At 39.1% G+C, this 23,989-nt stretch overlaps 1 protein-coding gene across 3 annotated transcripts in view; it reads left to right on the plus strand.

The window, feature by feature from the left end:
• The window catches only part of Dennd4a (DENN domain containing 4A), a 114,125-nt gene that overhangs the window by 70,303 nt on the left and 19,833 nt on the right, over positions 1-23,989 (plus strand). For all 3 annotated transcript variants that reach the window (XM_052712143.1, XM_052712151.1, XM_052712134.1), the window contains 8 exons: positions 10,202-10,335; positions 11,598-11,733; positions 12,026-12,232; positions 12,321-12,449; positions 12,864-13,005; positions 17,300-17,416; positions 19,045-19,176; positions 20,850-21,946. In XM_052712143.1, the coding sequence (XP_052568103.1) occupies positions 10,202-10,335; positions 11,598-11,733; positions 12,026-12,232; positions 12,321-12,449; positions 12,864-13,005; positions 17,300-17,416; positions 19,045-19,176; positions 20,850-21,946 (2,094 nt within the window). The remainder of the gene's footprint in view (positions 1-10,201; positions 10,336-11,597; positions 11,734-12,025; positions 12,233-12,320; positions 12,450-12,863; positions 13,006-17,299; positions 17,417-19,044; positions 19,177-20,849; positions 21,947-23,989) is intronic.

Below are 23,989 nucleotides of genomic sequence, written 5' to 3' on the forward strand. Positions count from 1 at the left end.
TGTTTTCTCTTACACAGTCTGCCTAAAGAATGGTTCTACTCATAGTTATATGGATCTTCCCACCTTAATTAGTCAAAATAACCACCCACAGACATACTAGAGGCCCATCTTTCAGATGATTCTAGATTCTAAGTTGAAAGTTGACACTAGCCATCACAATTCCATCTTCTGTCAATTTGTGAACCACCCATTTGGGTTCTGGGTATTGAACTCCTGTCCTCTGCAAAAGCAGGAAGTACAGTTAACTGATGAGCCATCTCCAGCCCCATTTTTCAATATTTTAATAATTTTTTTTTGTTTGTTTTTTGAGACAGGGTTTTTTGAGACAGGTAGCTTTGCACCTTTTCCTGGATCTTGCTCTGTAGACCAGGCTGGCCTCGAACTCACAAAGATCCACCTGCCTCTGCCTCCCGAGTGCTGGGATTAAAGGCGTGCGCCACCACCGCCCGGCAATATTTTAATAAATATTTTAAGTATGCATTATTTAAAAAAGTATTGACAGAAATAGGAGGGCATAGCTATAAGTTTTTCTTTCGACCCCTTTTTACAGAAATAATTTTGTGCACATGCAAGGGAAAGGGAATTCCCATATGGTACCAGATCTCCACTAGTCATATGTATTTACTTCCTTTATGAACAATGACATGTATCTGTATAGTCCCATGCCAAGCTAACTGAACCATATGAGACCAAATTAGTGGCCAGGGCTTAGCTAATAACATGCAGTAGTGAATAAGTTCATTAATCCACTTGGGGACACTGAACTACTTTGCAAGACTCTAGTTAACAGTATAAAAAGGAGAATTTTTACTTTTTGTAAAAGAATTGTTTTCTTTTTGACCCATTCACTGTATTTTATTCACAAGTCTGTGTTTTACTTAAACTTATACTGTAATATCACATGGTCTAATGAGATACTTATTAATATTGTAAGCTGTACAAGACTTGTAATTTTACTCCATTTCTAGGACATCTTGTCCTAAGGAGATCTCTCAGTACTGGTAGTTAATACTTTAGATTGTCTAGGGTTTTCTGTAGGTCACTTGAGATTTATGTGATAGGAGTCACTGTGGTAGATTATTTGAATAATTCCTTTTGAAATATGAATTCCAAGTGGCTGAATAGATGGCTCAACAGTTAAGAGCACTTGTATCTCTTACAAAGGACCTGAGTCTACGTTCCCACATGCTTTTTTGTAACCTATTTAAAAAGTCTAGAGCCTATGAAATATTTCTTATATACATACATTGAACTAACATACTTGAAGATTTTGCTGACTAACCAGCAAAGCTGAGAGCTGTAATGGGTGTAGCTTAGTAACAGAGCTCAGCAGGAAAACAAAACAAACAAACAAAAAAACAACTAACAGAATCCCGAGAATTACCTAGATAAAACCTAGTTTTTGTATTTGTTTTGTTATAATTCAAGGGACACTTTATTGGAGAAAATGTCTCACAAGGCCTAATGTGTATGTTAATAAGCTTCATGTGTAGTTGAAGAAAAGGTTAGTTGTCCTGGTGTTATAGAGCAGAACTCCCTGTTCCTGCCTTTCATAGTCTTCTACCCCAGTAAGAAGACTGAGCATAAAACTCAATAAATACTGTAATCTGAAAGCATTTTCAGAGTGTCATATGTCTACTTTGAGAATAATCATTTATGTGGACGCTGTTCCTTAGTTGGATATGTTTGAACTCATGTTTTTAAGTGAACAAATCCTTTTACCTCTAGAAGCTTAGCTATGAAAAATAAATAAATTAGATACGTATTAATTCGTTTCGCCATCCATGCCTGTGCTTAAATGTAAATCAGACATACTCCACTTGTGATCTTAGCATATCCAAACTGAAAACATCTGACTCAATTTTGAAATCAAAAATGAATAATGCTGAATAGGAATAATAAAAACAATGCATAAGAATTATTTGCATTTCATTTATGACTAATTTAAGAGCCATATGTCCTTGTTCTTCACAAGATTAATTTTAAATCCATGCAGTCTGTTTCTGTAGGAAAGTGCTTAGCCAAGGGCAGTGTGTAGCAGATAGTCAACTAGGATGCTTTTCCTGCTTCTTCAAGTGCTCATTTACAGTGCTTTCTGAGCATGCCAATGTCTTCTGGAAGAATTAGGAAAGAGAATATGACAATTCCTTAATTTTATCCTGCCATGTGTGCTGGATTTCTTTTTTTCTCAATTGAGACAGATACCACTTTACTTTCCAAAGACAGAAATGTCCAGTTGAAGAATGTAGGGTTTATGGCATTGCTATATTTATAATACAATGCAATTTTTAAATGTACAATTAAAGGACATTTTTGTACATTTAATGTCTTACCAAGGTATTAATGTCTTACCGAGGTATAGAATCTACAGGTCCAAGTTTCAAACTGTCTGGGATTTTGTAGTGCTGAGAAATACAGAAGCACATTATTTCACTTTCCTCGGAGTGAGCAGTTGCTCTACTTCTGTCTTCTGTCTGTTACTAATTCATCTGGAAACTTACAAAGAACAAAACACTCCTCAGTACATCAAGTTATCCATTTAAGTGTTAAAAGCATTTTGCTGGGACCTTCCATTTTAATTGTTTTAATATGAATTGACTGCCTTCTAGTCTGTCCTCTATAATTTTCCTCCTCCAGCGCCTTGGTCCTTGTATTACCATCTCGCTGGAGCTGAATGCCCTGCTTTCAGCAGCTCCTGCTTAGGAGCTGCTTACTTGGTGTAGCTCCTTGTTATGGAGAAGCCTGTCTGAAAACAGCTTCTCCTCTGCTACTTGATTGCTAGCTTGGTTGGCTTAGTATTTGAAATTTATTTCTGCATTGTCTTTTACTGCCCTGTGAGATATTAGCAAAAAGTCTAATACTGTCTTTATTTCTAGGCGATTGTGTCTGGTCTCTTTCTCTCTCAGGATGCAAAAAAGTTCCTTGATATCCTGGAATTTCAGGGAATGTGAGAATATGCCTTATGTAGGCATTTCTTTATTCAGTGAATTAGATGGGTGTAGATACTTTTAATGTAGGAATTCACTTCCTTCACTTCCAGCAATTTTTCTTTACTTCCATCCTGCTCCATTCTCATTCATACTCTCTGTCTCTCTCTGTCTGTCTCTTTCTCTCTCTCCTTTCTGGAAATACCTAGCCTGATCTTCTTTTCCCCCCAACATAATATATTTATTGATTATTTGGGAATCACATAGTGCACCCCAATCACACTTCCCACCCACTACCCTTGTGACCTCCCACACACAAAAAAAAAAAGGAAAAAAGAAAAAATATATACCAAGTCCAATTTGTGTTGCCCATGTACTCACAGTGGCCAATCCCTTAAAGAAAACTGAGTCCTTTCCCACCCCATCCCCTAGCCTGATCCTCTTAATTTTTCTCTTTTCATCTCATTTTCTGTCTTTATATTTTAAGAAACTAGAGAGATTATAGTATAATTATATTGTTTCTTCCTTCCCTTTCCTCCAAACTCTCCCATGTATATCACTGCTTTCTTTCAAGTTCGTGTCCCTTTTTCTTTAATTACGTTGTTGTTGGTGGTGGTGGTGGTGTGTGTATGTTCCTAAATACACAGTTACATCCTGCTCAGTCCATATAACGTCAGTTGTGTATACATGTTTTCAGGGCTGACTGTTTGGTTTTGGATAACTAATCAGTGCTCTCGGCTAGGTAAGATGATTTCTCCTGCTCTCAACTTTCCTTAGTTGTCTATAGTTCTTTGTCTAGGGTTGGGATCTCAGGAGCTTCCCCACTTTCACTTTATCATGGCACAAACCCCACTTTTTTTGGTGCTGTCCTTGTTCCAGTCATGTTTAAGAAGCCATGTTGGTGAGATTTCATTCATGGATATAGCTTCTGATATTTCTAGGAGACAGTCTCACCACAGGCTCTCTGTTCTGCTGGCCTGTAGTCTTTCCACTCATTCTTCCATGTTGGTCTCTGAGCCTTAGGTGCTGCCAGAGCTGCACTGTAGCTGTGTCAGTTGGGACTGGGCTCCGTAACCTGGCATTTTGATTAGTTGTAGTTTTCTGTAATGGTCTCCATCTGTTGCAAAGAGAGGTTTCCTTTATGGGGGGGGGGGGGCGTGGAGACTACACTTTTCTGTGGGTGTAAGGACTAATATTTAGAAGGTAGTTAGGGATTATGCTGGTTTAATAATGTGGAGGTTACAGGTTCTCCTCCAAGGTCCATGACTTCACCAGCCCTGTCTAGTTGGCTAGGTTTCCAGTACCAGGCACAATTTCCCTCTTATTTGCGGGTCTTAACTACAATTAGAGAGCTGTTGGTTACTGCTAAGATGTGCATGTAACTCTTGCACCTTTTATGCTATCTTGTCATGCTTGTCATTGTTGGGTTCATAGGTATCGTAGCTGGGAACGACTGTTGATGGCTTCCCTCCTTTGGAAGCTTGCATGGCTTCTTCTGATACCATGATAGCTAGTCCTCAGAGAGGAGGCTTTCAGGTTGTGTCCAGCTCTAGACTTCTGGGACCTCTGTCCAAAGTATTTTCAGCAATAGGGACTTACCTTCCTCCTCTGGAGAACAACCAAGGGCAATAGCAATAGCCTATAATGTTTTGTGAGTGTCTTAGATAACCCTGACCAACAATTCAAAGAAGAGTGTCTCATGCCTGGTGTTGGAATTTTTGTTAGGTGGTCTATAGCTCTTGGGGGTAGCTTTGTTAGCCTATATGGGAAATTTTCACTTAAACTCTATGAACATATTTATATAGCAACTTAAGTGTATTATAGGTATTTTAGGTGGATAGTTAATAGTATGATTCCTTATGACTTACTCAGGTATCCTTACTGTTACTTTATACTCTGCCCTCCTTCATCTGCACTTATTTTCCCCTCCCTCCATAATTAGAGTCTTCCTTTTCCTACCTCCCTCTTCAGATCACTTAGGCCCTGCTATTCTCATCCTTATTGCCCCCTTCCACTTTTTGACTAATTTCTTGAATTTCATTTTCCAGTCCTTATACTTTTATTTCTGATGTCATGTTTGCAATTTCTTTTTTTTTGAAAATTTTATTTTTTATTTTATTTTTTTTAATTTTACTTATCAACCACAGATCCCCTGTCTTCCCTCCTCTGAAAAGGTAAGGCCTTCCATGGTGAGTCATCAGAGCCTGGTACATTCAGTTGGGGCAGATCCAAACCCCTCCCCCTGTATCAAGGCTGTGCAAGGTGTCCCACCATAAGTAGTGGGCTCCAAAAAGCCAGCTCATGCACCAGGGATGGATCCTGATCCTACTGCCATGGGGCCCCTTAAGCAGATCAAGCTACACAACTATCTTACTTATGCAGAGGGCCTAGTCCAGTCCCATGGAGGCTCCACAGCTGTTGGTCTAAAGTTCATGAGTTCCCACTAGTTTGGTTTGGTTGTCTATGTAGGTTTCCCCATCATGGTCTTGATGCCCTTAGCTCATAGAATCCTTCCTCTCTGTCTCTTCGACTGGACTCCTGGAGCTCAGCCTGGTGCTTGGCTGTAGATCTCTGCATCTGCTTCCATTAATTGAAGACTCTATGATGACAGAGTATTTATCGATCTGATTACTAGGGTAAACCAGTTCAGGCACCCACTCCACTATTGCTAGTAGTCTAAGCTGGGGTCATCCTTCTGGATTCTTGGGAACTTCCCTAGCACCCACTTTCTCCCTATCTCCATGATGTCTCCCTCTAACATGATATCTCTTTCATTGCTCTCCCACTCTGTCCCTATTCCAGCTCAACCATCCCATTCCCTTATCCCCCATCCCCTACTCTCTGTTGCCCTCCTCACCCCCAGTTTATCACTCTTTACAATAGCCACAAATAATATAAAATACCTTGGGGATAACTCTAACTAAGCAAGTGAAAGACCTGTATGACAAGAACTTTAAGTCTCTGAAGAAAGAAATTGAAGAAGATATCAGAAAATGGAAAGATCTCCCATGCTCATGGATAGGTAGGATTAACATAGTAAAAATGGCAATCTTACCAAAAATAATCTACAGATTCAGTGCAATCCCCATCAAAATCCCAACACAGTTCTTCACAGACCTGGAAAGAACAATACTCAACTTCATATGGAAAAACAAAAACAAAAAACCCAACATATCTAAAACAATCCTGTACAATAAAGCAACTTCTGGAGGCATCACCGTCCCTGTCCTCAAGCTCTACTATAGAGCTATAGTAATAAAAACAGCTTGGTATTGGCCTAAAATCTGACATGTGGACCAATGGAATCTAATTGAAGACCCTGACATTAATCCATACACCTGTGAACACCTAATTTTTTATAAAGAAGCCAAAACTGTACAATGGAAAACAGAAAGCATCTTCAACAAATGGTGCTGGCATAACTAAATGTCAATATGTAGAAGATTGCAAATAGATCCATATCTATCGCCCTGCATAAAACTCAAGTCCAAGTGGATCAAAGACCTCAACATAAATTCAGTTACACTGAACCTGATAGAAGAGAAAGTAGGAAGTATCCTTGACTGCATTGGCACAGGAGACCACTTCCTAAATATAATACCAGTAACACAGACACTGAGAGCAACAATTGGGACCTCCTGAAACTGAGAAGCTTCTGTAAGGCAAAAGACATGGTAAATAAGACAAAATGACAGCCTACAGAATGGGAAAAGATCTTCACCAACCCACATCTGACAGAAGGCCGATCTCAAAAATTTTATAAAGAATTTAAGAAACTAGACATCAAAATACCAAACAATCCAATTGAAAAATGATCTACAGAGCTAGCTAAACAGAATTCTCAACAGAAGAATCTCAAATGGACGAAAAGACATTTAAGGAAATGCTCAACATCCTTAGTCATCAGGGAAATGCAAGTGAAAACGACTCTGAGATACCATCTTACACTTGTCAGAATGGCTAAGATCAAAAACATTGATAACAGCTTATGTTGGAGAGGATGCGAGCAAGGGGAACACTCCTCCACTGTTGGTGGGAGTGCAAACTTGTACAACCACTGTGAAAATCAGTATAGCAGTTTCTCAGAAAATTGGGAATCACTCTACTTCAAAAAGACCCAGCAATACCACTTTGGGGCATATACCCAAAGGATGCTCAATTATACTACAAGGACACTTGCTCAACTATGTTCATAGCAGCATTATTCGTAATAGCCAAAACCTGGAAACAACCTAGATGCCCCTCAACTGAAGAAAACGTGGTACATATACACAATGGAGTACTACTCAGCAGTAAAAAACAATGACATCATGAAATTTGCAGGCAAATGGATAGAACTAGAAAATATTATCCTGAGTGAGCTAACCCAGACTCAGAAGGACAAACATGGTATGTACTGTATGTACTCACTCATAAGTGGATACTAGATGTAAAGCAAAGGATAACCAGACTACCACCCACAGCTCCAGAGAAGCTAGCTAACAAGGAGGACCCTAAGAGGAATGCATGGATCACCTTGGAAGGGGAAATAGATGAGATCTCCATGTGTTTGCAATTTCTGTATACACTTACTGAATATTTCTTTTTTATGTGACATCTTGTTCTTATTTCCTGAATGTAGGCTTATTTGTTATGGTTGTTTTAAAGTTTCTTCTCCCTGTGTTATCTTCTGAGTACCTCAGCTCTCCTGTTGTTCATAAATGTAAAGTCCCTCTGATTCACCCTGAAAAACAAACAACAAAAGCTTAGCCCTCTCCCAGCACTGATGAGAGGTAGTGTTCTGACATGGATCTGGGAGTCCTTAACTGAAGGTACTAATGCTCTTGCTTCAGTCTCACCTTTAAGGGCATGGTGTGTGTGTGTTTGTCTGTGCGCGAAGTGTGTATATGGACCAGAGGTTACCATCAGGTGTTTTTGTTTATTGCTCTTCACCTTTTTTAAAAAAAGATTTTTTTCTCATTTTTTATTAGTTCTTTGAGAATTTCATCCAATGTATTTTGATCATTTTTACCCTTCTTTCCAACTTTCCAGATTAATCCCCTTTCCCTACCCACTCAATTGTGTGTGTGTGTGTGTGTGTGTGTGTGTGTGTGTGTGTGTGTGTGTGTGTTTTAACCTATCAAATACAGTTTATGCTGCCCATACATTTGGATATGTGGCTTTCCACTGGAGTGTGGTAGACCTACCCTGTCTTCTTTTTTTCCAGAAAGTGGCTCTCACTGAACCTAGAACTCAGTGATTGGCTAAACTGACCTCTGAGTCCCAGGGATCCCTCTGTCGTCACCTCTCCAGCACTAGGGTTACAGATCCACATCTGTGTTTTACTTGGCTGCTGGGGATCTGAGCTCAGGTCTTCATGCTTGTGTGACAGGCAGTTTACCCACTCCCTGGCTTACATATAGCACTTTTTAGGACTGGCATATCTGAAGCATTGCAGAGCTACACAGCTTGTATTTGGGCATTCCCCTGCTTCCTTTCTCCAGCGCCAGATCAGTGTTTGAACCCCAGCTCTGCTGCTGTCCCCTTCCAATTCATTTTGTCTTGATCTTTTTACTTCCAACTTCCTTACTTTCATTCTGGTGGGATTTTTAAGAAGCAGAGAAGATATTGTATTTGTTTTATTCAGGCAGAAAGCCATATAATTGTTATTTTCATTATCAGTAACTACACTTCATCCGGTGAATTTACTCCCCTTTATCTAACTATTGTTTGACATATGCATTACTTCTAGTTACTTATGTTGTAAACCCACAAAAACATCCTAAGTACTGATAGGTGTTTGTTCACATATCGTTGTTTTCCTAAAATAAGAATACAATAGAAATGTTTGAACACATCTTCCTTTCTAAAAGTTACGATACCAGGCTGGGTTTGTAACTTAGTGGTAGATTGCTTGTCTACTCTGATTCAGTCCTCAGCACCACAGAAACAAGCAAACCAATGTTAAGTGCTGGTAGGGCATGTGCTCCTCTAGCTTTTCATAGTCATTGTGTCTTTGCTGGTGTCAGCATAGAAGTCTCCTCCCCAGGCTGCAGAAAGAAGCTCAAGGACAATTGTATTAGATTTGGGGAGAGAAAAAGTAAGAGCAAGCAATCTGTAAATCTTGGCAGCTGTCGAGGCAAGTGGAGAAGAGAAAAGGCCATGCCTTGTGAGTTGGGATCTGGGAAAGGTGGATGTTCAGTGGTGGGGGTTGGCAAGCTGCATGGAAACGGGGAGAGGGACTTCAGGAGTGAGAAAGCCTAGAGTGTCAGGGAAAGCATGCCTAGGATTTTGGCTGGCATCCAGAAGAAAATGACAGAAAGAAAAATTCAAGCTCTATTTTCCTGAGCTAGAACTCAGAAAAGCAGGCAGGCTCAGCAGTGCTTCCATATGGGAAGCCCCAAACATGCAGCCTAAAAGGCTTTTTGACAAACTGAAAATAGAAAGTTAGCTTCTTTTTTACCAATAGATTTTTAAATTCCCTCCAACAAGATGGAAATAAGTGGTTGCTCTAATAATAAGTCCTTTGAGTTTTTCAAAATCAAATAACATGTAACACTAATACTCACTTTTTTATTGGAAAATAAACAATATAGAGAATAATATAAATTAATTGCTAGTGATACTATCACTCACATTTAGCATTTTTTTTTTTTTTTTGGTTTTTCGAGACAGGGTTTCTCTGTGTAGCTTTGCGCCTTTCCTGGAACTCACTTGGTAGTCCAGTAGCATTTTGATAATTGTGGGGTTTTGTATTTATAAAAGAATATATAACAAACATAATCACCCACCTTTAAAAAAAATTAGAAGTAGAGAACTGGTCATGGTGACATGAACTTTAAATCCCAGTTCTTGGGAGGCAGAGACAGGCAAATCTTGTGAGTTCCAGGCCATCCAGGGCTACATAGTAAGACCCTGTCTCAAAGTAAGTAAAGAGATAAAATAAAAACACAGACACACACAGAATTAGAAATAGGGCTCTCAAGATGGCTCAGCAGGTAAAGGCACTGTTTTGTTTTGTTTTTAGAGACAGGGTTTCTCTGTGTAACAGCCCTGTGTGTCCTGGCACTCTCTTTGTAGACCAGGCTGGCCTCGAATTCACAGAGATCCACCTGCCTCTGCTTCTGAGTGCTGGGATTAAAGGAGTACACCAGCATGCCTGGCTCTAAGGCACTTTTTAAGAATAGTTCTTTAGTAGCTGTTGATGGAAATGAAGTGTTTAATTAACCATTCCCCTATGAATGCATTCTTGCCTAACCAATGTGGCTTTTAAATGCATTTTTAAATTCCTTCAGGTGGATATGGACAAGACTGGTGAAGTTCGACTTATAGAACTGGATGCATCTTTCAAAAGTGAACATACTGTTTTTGTGACACCACCCGAGATCCCCCACTTACCCAATGGTGAAGAGCCCCCATTACAGTACAGGTATTCAATAACACAGTGTATGAGATGGATGGAGAAGCAATCCATCATCTGTGGCATAGCTTTCCAAGGACTGTGGTATTTTCAAAAATACAAGCTATAGATAAGCAAGCCCATCCCACGTCCATTAAGTTTTACAGCATAGACAGAAAAAAATAAAATTTTTCATAAACTTTAAGTAGCCTTGTCAATACTGGTTAAATTAGTAGATCAGACAGCATTCACATGTATTACTTTTATTATAGAATTTTGATTTTTACTTTTTACTAAAAACCAATCTCCTCGCTCCCACCCCTTTTTTATTGCCACATACACATTGATTAATGTAGCTGATTTACAAAGAGATTATAAATTAATTTAGGTTCATTATCTGTTGCCTTAATTTGTATGATACAAATTTTAAACTTCATTTTTGATGCATTTCTATTTTAAGACATGAAATTTCAGAATTGTTGACATTGACTATTGTTAATTTAGAAAGTTTGTAAGAGACTGCTGAGAGATTAGTGTAGACTTAAATGATTTGTTATCTCTGCATTCAAATCTAGTGGGGAAGGAAGAGAAGTCCTGAGTACAGTAAAATAAGAGCTGTGAAGAAGGAGGTAGATGTGTTATTTTCTTTTAAGTGCTGTATACATTTATTTTTACCTAAGATTGTGTTTCTTTTTATATTTTAAATTGTTTTTATTCTTCAGCAATACTTTATTTAAAGGTTCTAGAACTATTTCAAATCTGTAATTTTCATTGAGTCACAATTTGTTTTTCTTTCTTCCAAAAGTGAGGTCCCCCTAGCTAGTCTATAAGCCAGTCAAGATAATGTGAGAACCTAGCCCAGTGTGCTGAGGTCACACCCAGCTGCTGTTGCCATCTTTTTAAGAGAGAGTATAAATATCTTAATCCAAAGCAACAGCATTGTGGGCTGTCTTGTTTGAAAGAATATTGTTTTCATGAGCCCTTTACCACTAGGAACATACTCGAAAATACTCTCTATGTATTTATATGAACACTCATTTTTAAAAGTTTGCTGGAATTGCTTTGGAATTTGATATCAAGTTCATTAAAATGTGTTTCCTCTTTTATTTCTAGATATATTGAGTCTGTGTTTATAAAAATAATATTTATGAAAAAATATTTATTTGTTGAGTATATCTTATATTCTGATAGAAAAATATAATTAAATTCTAAATAAGTTACTTGGTCGTAATTATTCTAGCTAGTAGCAATCTATCTGCGGTTGAAAAGCAATTTCTTTTTCTCTGAAACAGCTATAATGGATTTCCAGTTCTCAGGAACAATTTATTTGAGAGACCTGAAGGATTTCTCCAAGCACGAAAGAACAAGCTGCCTTCAAAACCCAGCAGTCCCAGTAGCCCTTCTCCCATGTTCAGAAGAACAAAGCAGGTGCTTTGAAAACCATGTTCCTCGTGTATTCAGATAGACAGGAAGTAACCTGATGCTCATCCTCCTTTGATAACCGTTACTACCCAGACGTAACCTTCAGCAGATGACGAGGCACTTTATGCACTTGGAATATAGTTTGTAGTAATCTGACCTAGAGCTTTATTTTATATATGATACAAATTCAAGAGGAGACTTAAAAATATATTAGTTCCAGACAAGTTCTACAAAAGCATGTGACTTTCTGTGTTTACAATTAAGTTAAATAAGGATGCTACCTTGGATTTCTTTCTAGGAAATCAAATCAGCCCATAAGATTGCGAAGAGGTATTCTTCTATCCCTCAGATGTGGTCTAGGTGTCTGCTGCGTCACTGCTATGGATTGTGGTTTATTTGTCTCCCAGCTTATGTGAAGGTTTGTCATTCCAAAGTCAGGGCTCTGAAAACAGCATATGATGTGCTTAAAAAGATGCAGCTAAAGAAGATGGATCCACCTGATGAGGTGATAACACGTGTTCCCAGATGTGTTGTTTTATTTTAGATTGCTGTATGTAAGAATGTTTCCGAACACCTCTCAACTTGTGTTGCAGGTGTGCTACCGAATTCTCATGCAGCTCTGTGGACAGTATGACCAGCCTGTGCTTGCAGTTCGTGTGCTTTTTGAAATGCAGAAAGCTGGTATTGACCCCAATGCAATCACTTACGGATATTACAATAAGGTAGTTTTTTTTTTTTTTTTTTTTGGTTTTTTGAGACAGGGTTTCTCTGTGTAGCTTTGCGCCTTTCCTGGAACTCACTTGGTAGTCCAGGCTGGCCTCGAACTCACAGAGATCCGCCTGGCTCTGCCTCCCGAGTGCTGGGATTAAAGGCGTGCGCCACCACTGCCCGGCAGTAGTTATTTTTATTTAATGAGGAAAAGTACTGTTTTGTCATTGCACAACATTAATTTACTGCCAAAAAATAATCAGGGGCTACTTGGTATTTGTTTTACAATGTTTAGAATTTATTTCATAAATTAAGATATTTTTGTTTTCTATCATGTTAAACTTTTATTTTCTTTAGCTTGATTCAGAAGTCAGTGTATGTTCATTTATAAAAATTGATTTACTAATTATATATTTTTAAATGAATAGGCTGTTTTGGAAAGTACATGGCCTTCAAGAAGTCGCAGTGGCTATTTTCTTTGGACAAAAGTAAGAAATGTTGTTTTAGGAGTCGCACAATTCAAAAGAGCTTTAAAGAAACATCCACACTTAACACAGAGAGCTCTCTCAGGTAATTAAAGGGTGATGAAGTATGCACATGGTTTGCTTTTTTCAAAACTAATTGATTATAGTTTATATTTTTAGAAAATTTTAAGTGCTTTAAAATGCTGAATATTTTCTGGGTTCTACTGCCAGTCAAGAAATTTTATTAAAAGTTGACTTATGCACAGAAGTGTTCCGGATTCAGATTGTTTTAGAGTTGCAGTGTTTGCTAATGTGTATGGAACTACAAGGGAGGTGGGAGTCAAGCCATTCGTGTTCCACATAGAGCTTACACACAGCTTTATGCTCACTTCATGCAGTGTCTATGGTGTGCCTCTGGCTTGGTACGATCTATCACATCACGTCAGCTGTGGAATTTTCCACTTGTGGTGTCTCGTTGGTGCATAAAAAGTTTTAGATTTCAAGTTTTCAGAATAAAGAAATCCGCTGGGCGGTGGTGGCGCACACCTTTAATCCCAGCACTCGGGAGGCAGAGCCAGGCAGATCTCTGTGAGTTCGAGGCCAGCCTGGACTACCAAGTGAGTTCCAGGAAAAGGCACAAAGCTACACAGAGAAACCCTGTCTCGAAAAACAAAAAACAAACAAACAAACAAAAAAACAGAATAAAGAAATCCTACCTGTATTAGACAACTCTTCCCATTTTAGAAAATACCAGATTCCTCTTTCTCCAGTTGCCAGATTGTCAATCCTTACTGCTCTTGTTTTAGTAGTTATTAGTAACTCACAGTAGGTGCTCTGTTGTAGTTGTATTTTGCTCTGTGTGTGGCACTTTTCACATGGTTAAATAGTAGGTTACAGCTTTAACAACAAACTCTGAAGAGTTGCTTTGGTCCTTTAGTAGTAAAATGCTCTCGACTTGGCTCTTAAGCAGATGGTAGTGACCCGATGCTTTAGTCATGGTAGCATGCATAGTGGTAATGGGACACACATTGTGGAGTAGGCACCTTTCAATACAGGATTACCCATAGTATCCAAAGTATCTGCTACTGATGATAATCCAGTACAAGTTTGTTGTGCTTCTGTATACATTTATTATAGTACATTTTCAAAACTAAACTTGCTAGTCTATGTTTTTAGCTTGTTTTCGATGATGTATTTAACTGTTACTTTTTGATTTCTATTAGACACTTCACATTAAATTTAATTGCTATATGTAACTCTCTTCATTATTTATTTGAGAGGTTACAAAGTACTCAGTTCAAGTATTTAGTTCATGGTAATCTACTTAACCCTAGGTAGCCGCAAAATTCTTGACCATTCTAGGTGGTGCCTTTGTTTTTGTTTTGTTTTGTTTTGTTTTTTAAAGGTAGGCCATCCTGAGCAAGGGCTCTACCAGTGAGCTGTACTCCCAGCAGCTTGCTGTGTCATTTTCTTTTTAAGAAATCTTATCTGTGTTTCTGAGTTAATAGTACTATACCAATGCCAGTTTCCTCATTTTAACATTGTGTTGTGGTCATGTAGGATATGGTTAGGAGAAACCAGCAAAGGGCCCCACCAAGAACTTTCTGTAAAATATTATTTTTTTTGCAAGTTTTGAATCAATTTTTTTTTTTTTTTGGTTTTTCGAGACAGGGTTTCTCTTTGTAACTCTGGCAGTTGGGGAACTCACTGTGTAGACCAAGCTGGCCTTGAACTCACAGAGATCTGCCTGCTTCTGCCTCCCAAGTGCTGGGATTAGAGGTGTAAACTACCAACACTCAGTGAATCAAACTTTTTAAAAGAAAAAGTTTCAGTTTAAATGCAGAAGTCCTAGCAGTGACTGTGACATTACTTTCATTAAAATATAGGACTTGTACATAAGGGCAGGCACTATGGTTCTGTGAGTAAAGGCACTTCTTGCCAAGCCTGATGACCTGACTTCCATCCCCAGCATCCACATGGAAAGACCTACTCCTGCAAGTTGTCCTCTGACCTGGAGGTCCACAAATACACACACATACAATGCAAATAAATAATTTTACATAAGCATTAAAGCATTAGTATTAAAACACACTAAATTACTTGTGTAATTCTGACTTTTCATTATTTTAAAAAATGCACATGATTTTTAGTATAGTATGAGCATGAACTTTTTTTTATTTTTTTTGGTTTTTCGAGACAGGGTTTCTCTGTGTAGTTTTGGTGCCTATCCTGGATCACGCTCTGTAGACCAGGCTGGTCTCAAACTCATGGAGATCCGCCTGGCTCTGCCTCCCAAAGTGCTGGGATTAAAGGCATGCACCACCGCCACCTGGTAAACACAAACTCTTAATGGGCATAAACTTAAAAATACAAAACATTATAAAATGTGAAGGATGCTATTTCTGCATATGGCAACATTATTTCTTTCTCTTTCATTTTAAACCACTTTTAAGGCTAATAAATGTGAGCTGGTTGTGCTAAAATATAGCATATTGATTCCTCCTTAGCTGGTTTTAGTCTTGATCATGTAGTGTGAATTTAATCAGTTATAGAAGTTGTCCTTGGGCCTAGTTTCTTAAAAATGAAGAGATCTTCTATTTCTTTAGTGTACTTTTTTTTTAAAGGCTGGCTCAGAATAGTATGGAATCTAACAAAAATATCTTTAAATTTTCCTATTTGTGATTTCTTTGGGATTAAGACCTGAAAGTTTCATTAACCAAAACAAACTCAGATTAATATCAAAGACATAATAGTAAGTACCTAGTGATACTTAATATAACCTCTTTAGAATTCTTTACAAGTTTATAAAACTTTTATTTTTAGTCATTTTAGTCATTTTTAGTCATTTTAAACATAGCTTCTTTGTTTTACAGCTCTGAGAACTGGAAGTTCATGCAAAAACAGTTACTTAAAATCACACATCCCTGCTACTCAGAACCCTAGCTTTTGGCTGATCTATTGGGAACAGTTTACTAAAAATGAAACAGAATCTGGTTGACAAAACAAGATATTAGAGATTTTCTACTTCTAAAGCAGAGTATACCTCCTTTCTTTCTTTCTTTCTTCCTTCCTTTCTTTCTTTCTTTCTTTCTTTCTTTCTTTCTACTCCTCCTCCTCCTTCTCCTTCTTTCTTCTTTCTTCTTCTTCCTTTTTGACAGGGTCTTTCTGTGTGGCCCTGGTTGTCTTGGGACTCACTGTGTAGACCAGACTGTCCTCAAACTCACAGAGCTCCACCTGCCTCTGCTTCCCAAGGGCTGGGATTAAAGATGTATTCCGCCATCACCTGACTTCTGACTTCTACTTTCCTTAAGAATAATTTTTTGTTTGTTGGTTTTGGTGGGAGTTTTGGGGAGGTTGTTTGTTTGTTTTTGAGACAGGGTCTCTACAGAGCCCTGACTTTCCTGGAACTCACTATGATACCAAAGTGCCTGGCTCCTGAGTGCTGAGATTAAAGGTATGTGCCACCAAGCCCAGCATCTTGAGTAATTTTAACACACTATATTTTTCTTATTCCTATATGTTTGTACTCAGGTGCAGTTCTATAATTATTCGATTGAGTCTTGAGAAACATTACTTGTCAGTGAAGTTAAAGGAACTTGACTCTGCAGAATCATTAGTTTCAGTGACCTACATGTGTATGTTTGCAAATTTCTCTTCTCTGTTGCTTAGTTAGAACTCAGACCAGATGTGGTGGCACACACGTTTACCTCTAGCACTCAGGAGGCAGAGTCGGGTGGATCTTTTCAAGGCCAGCCTGGTCTACATAGTAAGTTCCAAACCAGTCAGGGCTATATGAGACCCTAGCCTTAAAAAGACAACTCAGACTTTTACCTAGAAAGATGGTAGACTTGAGTGAAGATTAACTAGTTTGTCTGGTTTGGATATCCATAAAGTAATATAAATGTAAATATTTACTGCACATGGAACCAAAAGTAAATTATTTAGAAATTTTCCTTTTTTACATTAATGGAGGTGGGTGCTTGGGTAGCTAACAAAATAAGGGAATCCAAACACTAATGTGCGGCAGGTACCTCATTCTAGTTGGTTTCACCAAAGAAACTTGTGATAGGTGTTGTGGGGATTAGCTAGCAGGCCTCTTGATATAAATTGGTGCTCCATCCCTGGGATGTCACCACTCACCTGTGTGGTATGCTGTCATAGTCCCTACCTCATTTCCTCACCCCATCCCACTCTCGGCAGACAACAGTAAAGCCCCTATTGGGGTCTCTCATTCAAGACAGTAGCCAAGAGTGTTCATTCAAGGTGTTGTGTTGGCCTAGGGACTTTTACAGTTGACTAGTCTTCTATTAAAGACTGTCTGATCATTAAATTTGTTTAGGATATAATCTCAAAAAAAATTTATGGTAAGCAGTATAGTATTTGTTTCTGTTTTTGCTCAGGTGGCCAGTCTGATCTTGGATATAATTCATTATCTAAGGACAGTGTTAGAAGAGAGCATACATCTGCTGAAGACATTCAAGGTGAAAAAGATAAAAAAGGGAGTGATTCTAGTTCCTGTAAGTATTAATTGTTAAGTTGGTATTATGTAAAAATTGTGAACTTCACATGGATATCATTTTTTTTAATTATGTATACAATGTTCTGCCTATATGCATTCCCTCACACCAGAAGAGGGCACCAGATCTCATTACAGGTGATTGTGAGCCACCATGTGGTTGCTGGGAATTGAACTCAGGACCTCTGGAAGAGCAGCCAGTGTTCTTAACCTCTGAGCCATCTCTCCAGGCACCTAAAATTGTGAACTTACATGCCTAGAAAACACAAATAACTTTAAGTATAAAAATACTAGTCTTACCTCCTATCTTCCTGTTCTAATTATCTTTTTTCTCATTGATCCCTCTTTGCCACCTAATACTTTAACCCAAAAAAATGTTGTGTAGGAAATGTGCATGCTATGTAACTCGTATTAAAATACTCATAGTAGAAATGTCTTTAAAAAAGTCAACAGAACTCTTTTTCTGAGGATTAATACTACCTGTCTTAGTTCGGTCCACTGTTGCTGTGATGAAACACCATGACCAAAAGCGACTTGGGGAGGATATTTGGTTTACATATACCACTCACAGCTCATTGAGGGAAGCCAAGACAAGAACTCAAACAGGGGGGGAACCTGGAGGCAGGAGTGATACAGAGGCCATATAAGAATGCTACTCACTGCCTTGCTCTCCATGACTTCTCAGGCTGGTTTCTGATAGAACCCAGGGCCACCAACCCAGGGGTGGCCCCACCCTCAATAGACTGGGCCCTCGCCCATCCATTATTAATTAAGAAAGTCCCTACAGACTTACCTGCAGCTGACCTTATGGAGGCATTTTCTCAGTTGAGGCTCCCTCAACTGTAGCTTGTGTCAAGTTGACATCAAACTAGCCAGCACACTACTGATAGGTTTTTCTGCTCTCCCCACCCCATAAGAGGGTTCTCTGCCAACACAGTAAGCCAGATCAAACCGAATTGAAAAAGTATAACAACAGGTTTATTTGAGCAACAGGTTTATTTGAACTCCCAGGTGGGTTTTCCAGTCCCAGAGATTGAGGCTGGAGAAGCTGCACATCTGAACTAAAGCAGGGAGATTATATAGGTTGTAGGCAAGGGGTGATGACCTGTCCACCACAAGCTGGGTTTGTGCTCAAATATGGTCAAAAGCTGACTGCTTTAGGCAGGGACTTTGGTGGCAAGAATGCAGAACTGGGCTTTTTGGAGTCTCATTTGTTTGGAGATTCTGGGGGGAGGGGTTGGAGAGAGAGACCGGAATGGGGATTTCCGGATCATGCAGGGGTGAACTGGAGGTACGAACCAAACAAATATCTTTATTTAAAGTTTGTTGGTGAATTGTGATTTATATTTCCCCTTTTCTTCCAATCCAAAATCTGTCTTTTACAACCAAAGAGAAAATATAAAATTCTTCATGAGCCTTATATTTGACCAGTTCTTAGTAATTTGATCCACATTTGATGGCCTTGAAGTGTAATGACTTATTTGTGGTTGACAAGTGTGTAGAGAAGCAGTTAGTACCTTCTTATCACCAATTTTCATTTTAAATATGTAAGACTAAAAGCTTCTCTTCATACATTCTGCGATGTCTACAGGTTTAATTTTCTTAACATGTTTATTTTCGTCTTTATAGTGTCAGAGAATGAGAGTACAAAAGGAAGTGCTGACTGCCTGCCTACTCTCAGTTACCAAAGTTCTTCAACTATAGTTCGCCTCAGTGGTGCAAGTAACAGCAGTGCTGATAAAATATCTGGAGAATGTGGGGGTAAGTTGAATAGTACACATTGGCCATATGCAGAATGAATTCTGTCTGTGCCTACCAAATATGTGTTTTTAAAATGTTTTAAAACATTTTATTGTATTTTGCATATGTTCTACAGCCATGTGTGTAGGTCAGGAAACAACTTACCGTCTGAGTCCCTGGGATTGAATTCAGGGGGTCGGATTTGGTGGCAGATATCCTTCCTCATTAAGCCACTTCACTGGTCCTAGTGAATATATACTTTTTAAATATCTTAATGCACTAGAATTATCTATTAGAATATGTTTGTGTGCCCTCTCCTAGTAAAACTTAGGAGCTTGGGTTTTGTGCTTTATAATGTATTTGCTCATGCTTTTATTATAACAAGGCATAAGGGTGCACCTGTGGCCTAAATGCTGCCTTTTGAGTTTGTACTATTGGGACTTAGAAGGGAAGGTATGTAAAAAAAAAAAAAAAAAAAGGTGGGAGGGAGTAGTGAATCTGAGGGAACCATACACCTAGCCAGTTTTTTAATGAACCACATGCTTTTGTAATCTAATGTAGTTTGTGATTATTCAAAGACAAAACAGATAGTCCTTCAGATAGTTTAAGAAACTAATACCCATGGCCCTGGTAGCACACATCTTTAATTCCCACACTTGGGAGGCAGAGGCAGCTGAATCTCTTTTGAGTTCTGATTCACCTGGTCTACTTAGGCTTCAGGCTACTTGGTGAGACAGTGTCTCAAAAAAATAAAGTTTTGGCCAGCGGTGGCGGTGCATGCCTTTAATCCCAGAACTCGGGAGACAGAACCAGGTAGATCTCTGTGAGTTCAAGGCCAGCCTGGTCTAAGAGAGAGATCCAGGACAGGCACCAAAACAACACGGAGAAACCCTGTCTCTAAATAAATAAATAAAGTTTTTCTTTTTAAAATATTTTCATATTACTAGGGCCGGGCAGTGGTGGCGCACGCCTTTAATCCCAGCACTCGGGAGGCAGAGCCAGGTGGATCTCTGTGAGTTCAAGGCCAGCCTGGGCTACCAAGTGAGTTCCAGGAAAAGGCGCAAAGCTACACAGAGAAAAACCCTGTCTCGAAAAAAAAAACCAAAAAAAAAAAAAATTCATATTACAATACAGCAATTATTGTATTAAAGCAAAGGTAAAATCTACATGTATAGTCAAAAATTTGAAGATTTAAAAATAATTTTTACTTGTGGATAAAATTACTCTAGTTACCATTGGTTTGATTTGATGTTTGGGGACTTGTTTTGCATCTTAATAAGAAGATGGCTTAGACTTTCATATTCATCCATAGTTGCAATTGTCCAGCTGTTACTAAGTGTAAATTTATCTCTGTTAAAATGCAAATCTGAATTGGTAAGTTTTATATTTTTAAGCAGTGCATTCTAATGGCTAGAAGCATAACCTTTCTCATTAGACAAATTTGAATTTGAATCAAGTCCTGTTACTTAAGAACAGGATAACTTTGTCTAAATAGTTTCTCTCTCTTCATGTGTGTTTTATCTGCTCTGAATGTTGGAATGTTTATAGCAACAACAGCAGTGAGCTTTAGAGTGGAACCTGGAAGCCAGTGAGCACCTGGTGTTATCATCCCCATTACTAGTATTTTAAATATTTAAGATGACATATTTACACAGTACATTTTCATGACTGAAAGCACATTTCTTGTTTTTCAGAAAGTACACCTGAGCTGCTCTTCATGCCATCTCTTGAGGATACCAATGAAACCAAAAACATGCGAAGCAGATGCTTCAGGAAAAGACATAAAAGTGATGATGAATCTCATTTGCAGCAGCAAATGGCCTGGGGAAATAGGAACCGTAATCTTAGTGGCGGGGTTCTGATGGGATTTATGCTGAATAGAATTAACCAGGAAACAAACCCTGGGGATATGGTTGAAAAATTAGGAGCTGATGCAAAAATTCTTTCAAATGTTATCTCAAAAAGCACAAGGCCAAATAGTCTTGACATTGGAAAGCCACCTGTAAGATCAAAAAGAGACAGCCTAGAAAAGGAATCTAGTGACGACGACGACACACCTTTTGATGGTTCTAACTGCTTGGATAAAGTGGATTCTCCTGGTATTTTTGACTTAGAAGATTTAGATACTGAAACAGATGGATCAAAAGTAGGATGTGTCGCTGCACAAAATCCCAAGAGGCTTCAACGTATGAACAGCAGCTTTTCAGTAAAACCTTCTGAAAAAACAGATGTTGTAACAGGATTTGATCCCCTCTCTCTCCTGGTTGCTGAGACTGAACAGCAGCAGAAGGTGGAAGAAGAAGAGGATGAAGATGATAGCAAAAGCATTTCAACACCATCTGCTAGACGTAATTTAGCTGAAGAAATTGAGATGTATATGAATAACATGAGCAGTCCTTTGGCAAGCCGTACACCAAGCATGGATTTACGAGCATGTGATGATAAGTTAGCTAGTAAGAAAAGTCCAACATTGGTCAAGGCCTGCAGGAGATCAAGCTTGCCTCCAAATTCTCCTAGGCCAATGAGACTTACCAAATCTAAAAGTTATACCAAAAGTGAGGAGAGACCAAGGGATAGATTGTGGTCTTCACCAGCCTTCTCACCCACTTGTCCATTTAGGGAAGGTTCTCAAGAAACACTAGCCCATTCATCACCCTCATTTAACTTAGATACACTGCTGGTACCTAAACTCGATGTGCTAAGGCACAGTGTGTTCTCGGCGGGGAAAGGAGTTGCAGAGAAAGCAAGCAAATGGTACTCAAGGTTCACCATGTACACCACATCATCAAAGGTAGGTGTGTTGGCATTGGCTGCTTTTCTTTTCTCATGCTTCCTTGACCATTACCACTACTGAAAGCTTACAAGTACATCTGTCTAACCCTTCTCCTTAAGTACAGCTTATAAAAGACAGTGAGGTTTTTTAAGAATTTATTTTAATTGACATGCATGTGTATGTGCCTATGTGAGTTCATGTGAACCATTATGTGCAAATGTCTACAGAGGCCAGGAGAGGGTATAGGATTCCTAGAAACTGTAGTTACAGACAGTTGTAAGCTGCCGTGTAGATGCTGGGAACCAAACCCAGGTCCTCTGCAAGAGTAGTAACTGCTCTTAAACACCGAGCCATCTCTCCAGCCCCAAGAAAATGTTGTTGATTTTAACTTGGAAGATCTGAATTTCAGTATTGCCTTCAGAATGTACCTTTTTCTCAGTGTCTAGTATGTTTCCAAAAATTACTAACCAGGCCTATGCTGTCTCTTCCTGGTTAGGATGAAGTAACTTGTGTTCCTCCCAAGAGCAAAAATGTAGATGAAATATAGAAAGTGTGTGTTAGGAATCATCCAAGAACTGTCACAGTTAGAGAACAGAAAGGTAAGATTCCAGAAAGAGAATTGCAGGAAGGAATTAAAGCAATAGTCATTTCCCCAGAAGGCATTTTTCCTAATTGTGAGCATCAAGCATAAAGTTGCCATCTGTGAGAGGAGAGGGAGAAATGAAGAGGAGAGGAGGGGGAACAGTGAACACTTGAGGGCTTCAGGTACCCAGGTCTATCACCTGGCCTTTGGAAAGCCAGCACTGCCGCTTAGCTCAGGACATTCAGGGTTCAGTTAGACCTGCTATGTTTAATTTATCCAGTGCAGCAGCTACATCTCTCACCATAAGGTCTGACGTAAGAAGGTCAATAACAAAGCTCTTCACATGTTCCTCTGTCACCATCTTGTGTCTTACAGTATTAGAGAAAGGCATGTCTCTGGGCCTCTCCATCATGGTGGATTAGGTTTTAAACAGGAAATCCATTCCATCATTCCAATTTTACTCAGCCTTAAAATCCCTTCATCAATAAATACTAAGCCAAGGGATATCAGGGATCTCCAGCTCCTTCTAAGCAGGCCATCTTTTGACAAATACTTTAGCCAACCATTCAAAATCTCAACAACTTTCTTAACTATTCAAGCTTTTACACTAATTTATCAAGGCAACTCCACATAGTTAAAAAGGAGGTTTATTTTGGGGTAACTTATAGCCAATAAAGGGGTTGGTTACAGGATCCAGGAGAGGTGAGGTGCAGTCCAGCAGGGTTCTCTGGAGAACTCTGACTTGGTCTGTCTTCCAGCATCCAGGATCGCCAGGAACCAAGAGGGCCGGCACATCAGGATCTCAGGTCTTAAGGGCTCGCATCTTGGTCCCACCCCAGGGGCAAATCATAGGTAGGCATGGCAGTTACCAGAAGCCTCACTAAGGGTAGTACTTCCAGGTCAAAGCTGGGACAGCTACTCACTACACAGGATTGATTCCCTTAGGCAGGGTTGGAGAGGACAATACTGTAGGAGGTGAGGAAGCACATTTTCCAAATACTGATGTTCCATGAGACAGATAAACAGAAAGCCTCTGAAAAAGAGTTCTTAGGAATCCCATGGTGAGAAGAGCTAGCATCTATGAGTTGCCAAAAGGGAGAACTTTGTTGAACAGGTCCCTCAATGGTATAAGCATATGCCTACAGCTGAGGATTAAGCTCAGTGGTAGAACTCTTGCCTAGCATGCAGGAGGTCCTAAACTCAATCCCCAAAGCCATGTAATACCTCTTTGTTTTGCATAAAGCAGGCCAAATGCCCTGTCATATTGTAGAACTATTTTAGTTATTGAATCTACCTGTTGATAAATCTGGGCCCACTTTCCTAGTATGCCAATTGGCATTATAGGTAGCCATTTTGTCCCCTTTGCCAAGGAATTTTCTTTTGACTTAGCATTCTATCCTGTCGAGGGGAACAAGAGACACCATACTCTCAAAATTGTGGAACTGGTTTTTCTCTTGTGAATCTCAGGATTAACAACG

The sequence above is a fragment of the Peromyscus californicus genome, unplaced genomic scaffold (assembly GCF_007827085.1).
Source record: "Peromyscus californicus insignis strain IS unplaced genomic scaffold, ASM782708v3 Scaffold_11__1_contigs__length_118956290, whole genome shotgun sequence".
Taxonomy (NCBI): domain Eukaryota; kingdom Metazoa; phylum Chordata; class Mammalia; order Rodentia; family Cricetidae; genus Peromyscus; species Peromyscus californicus.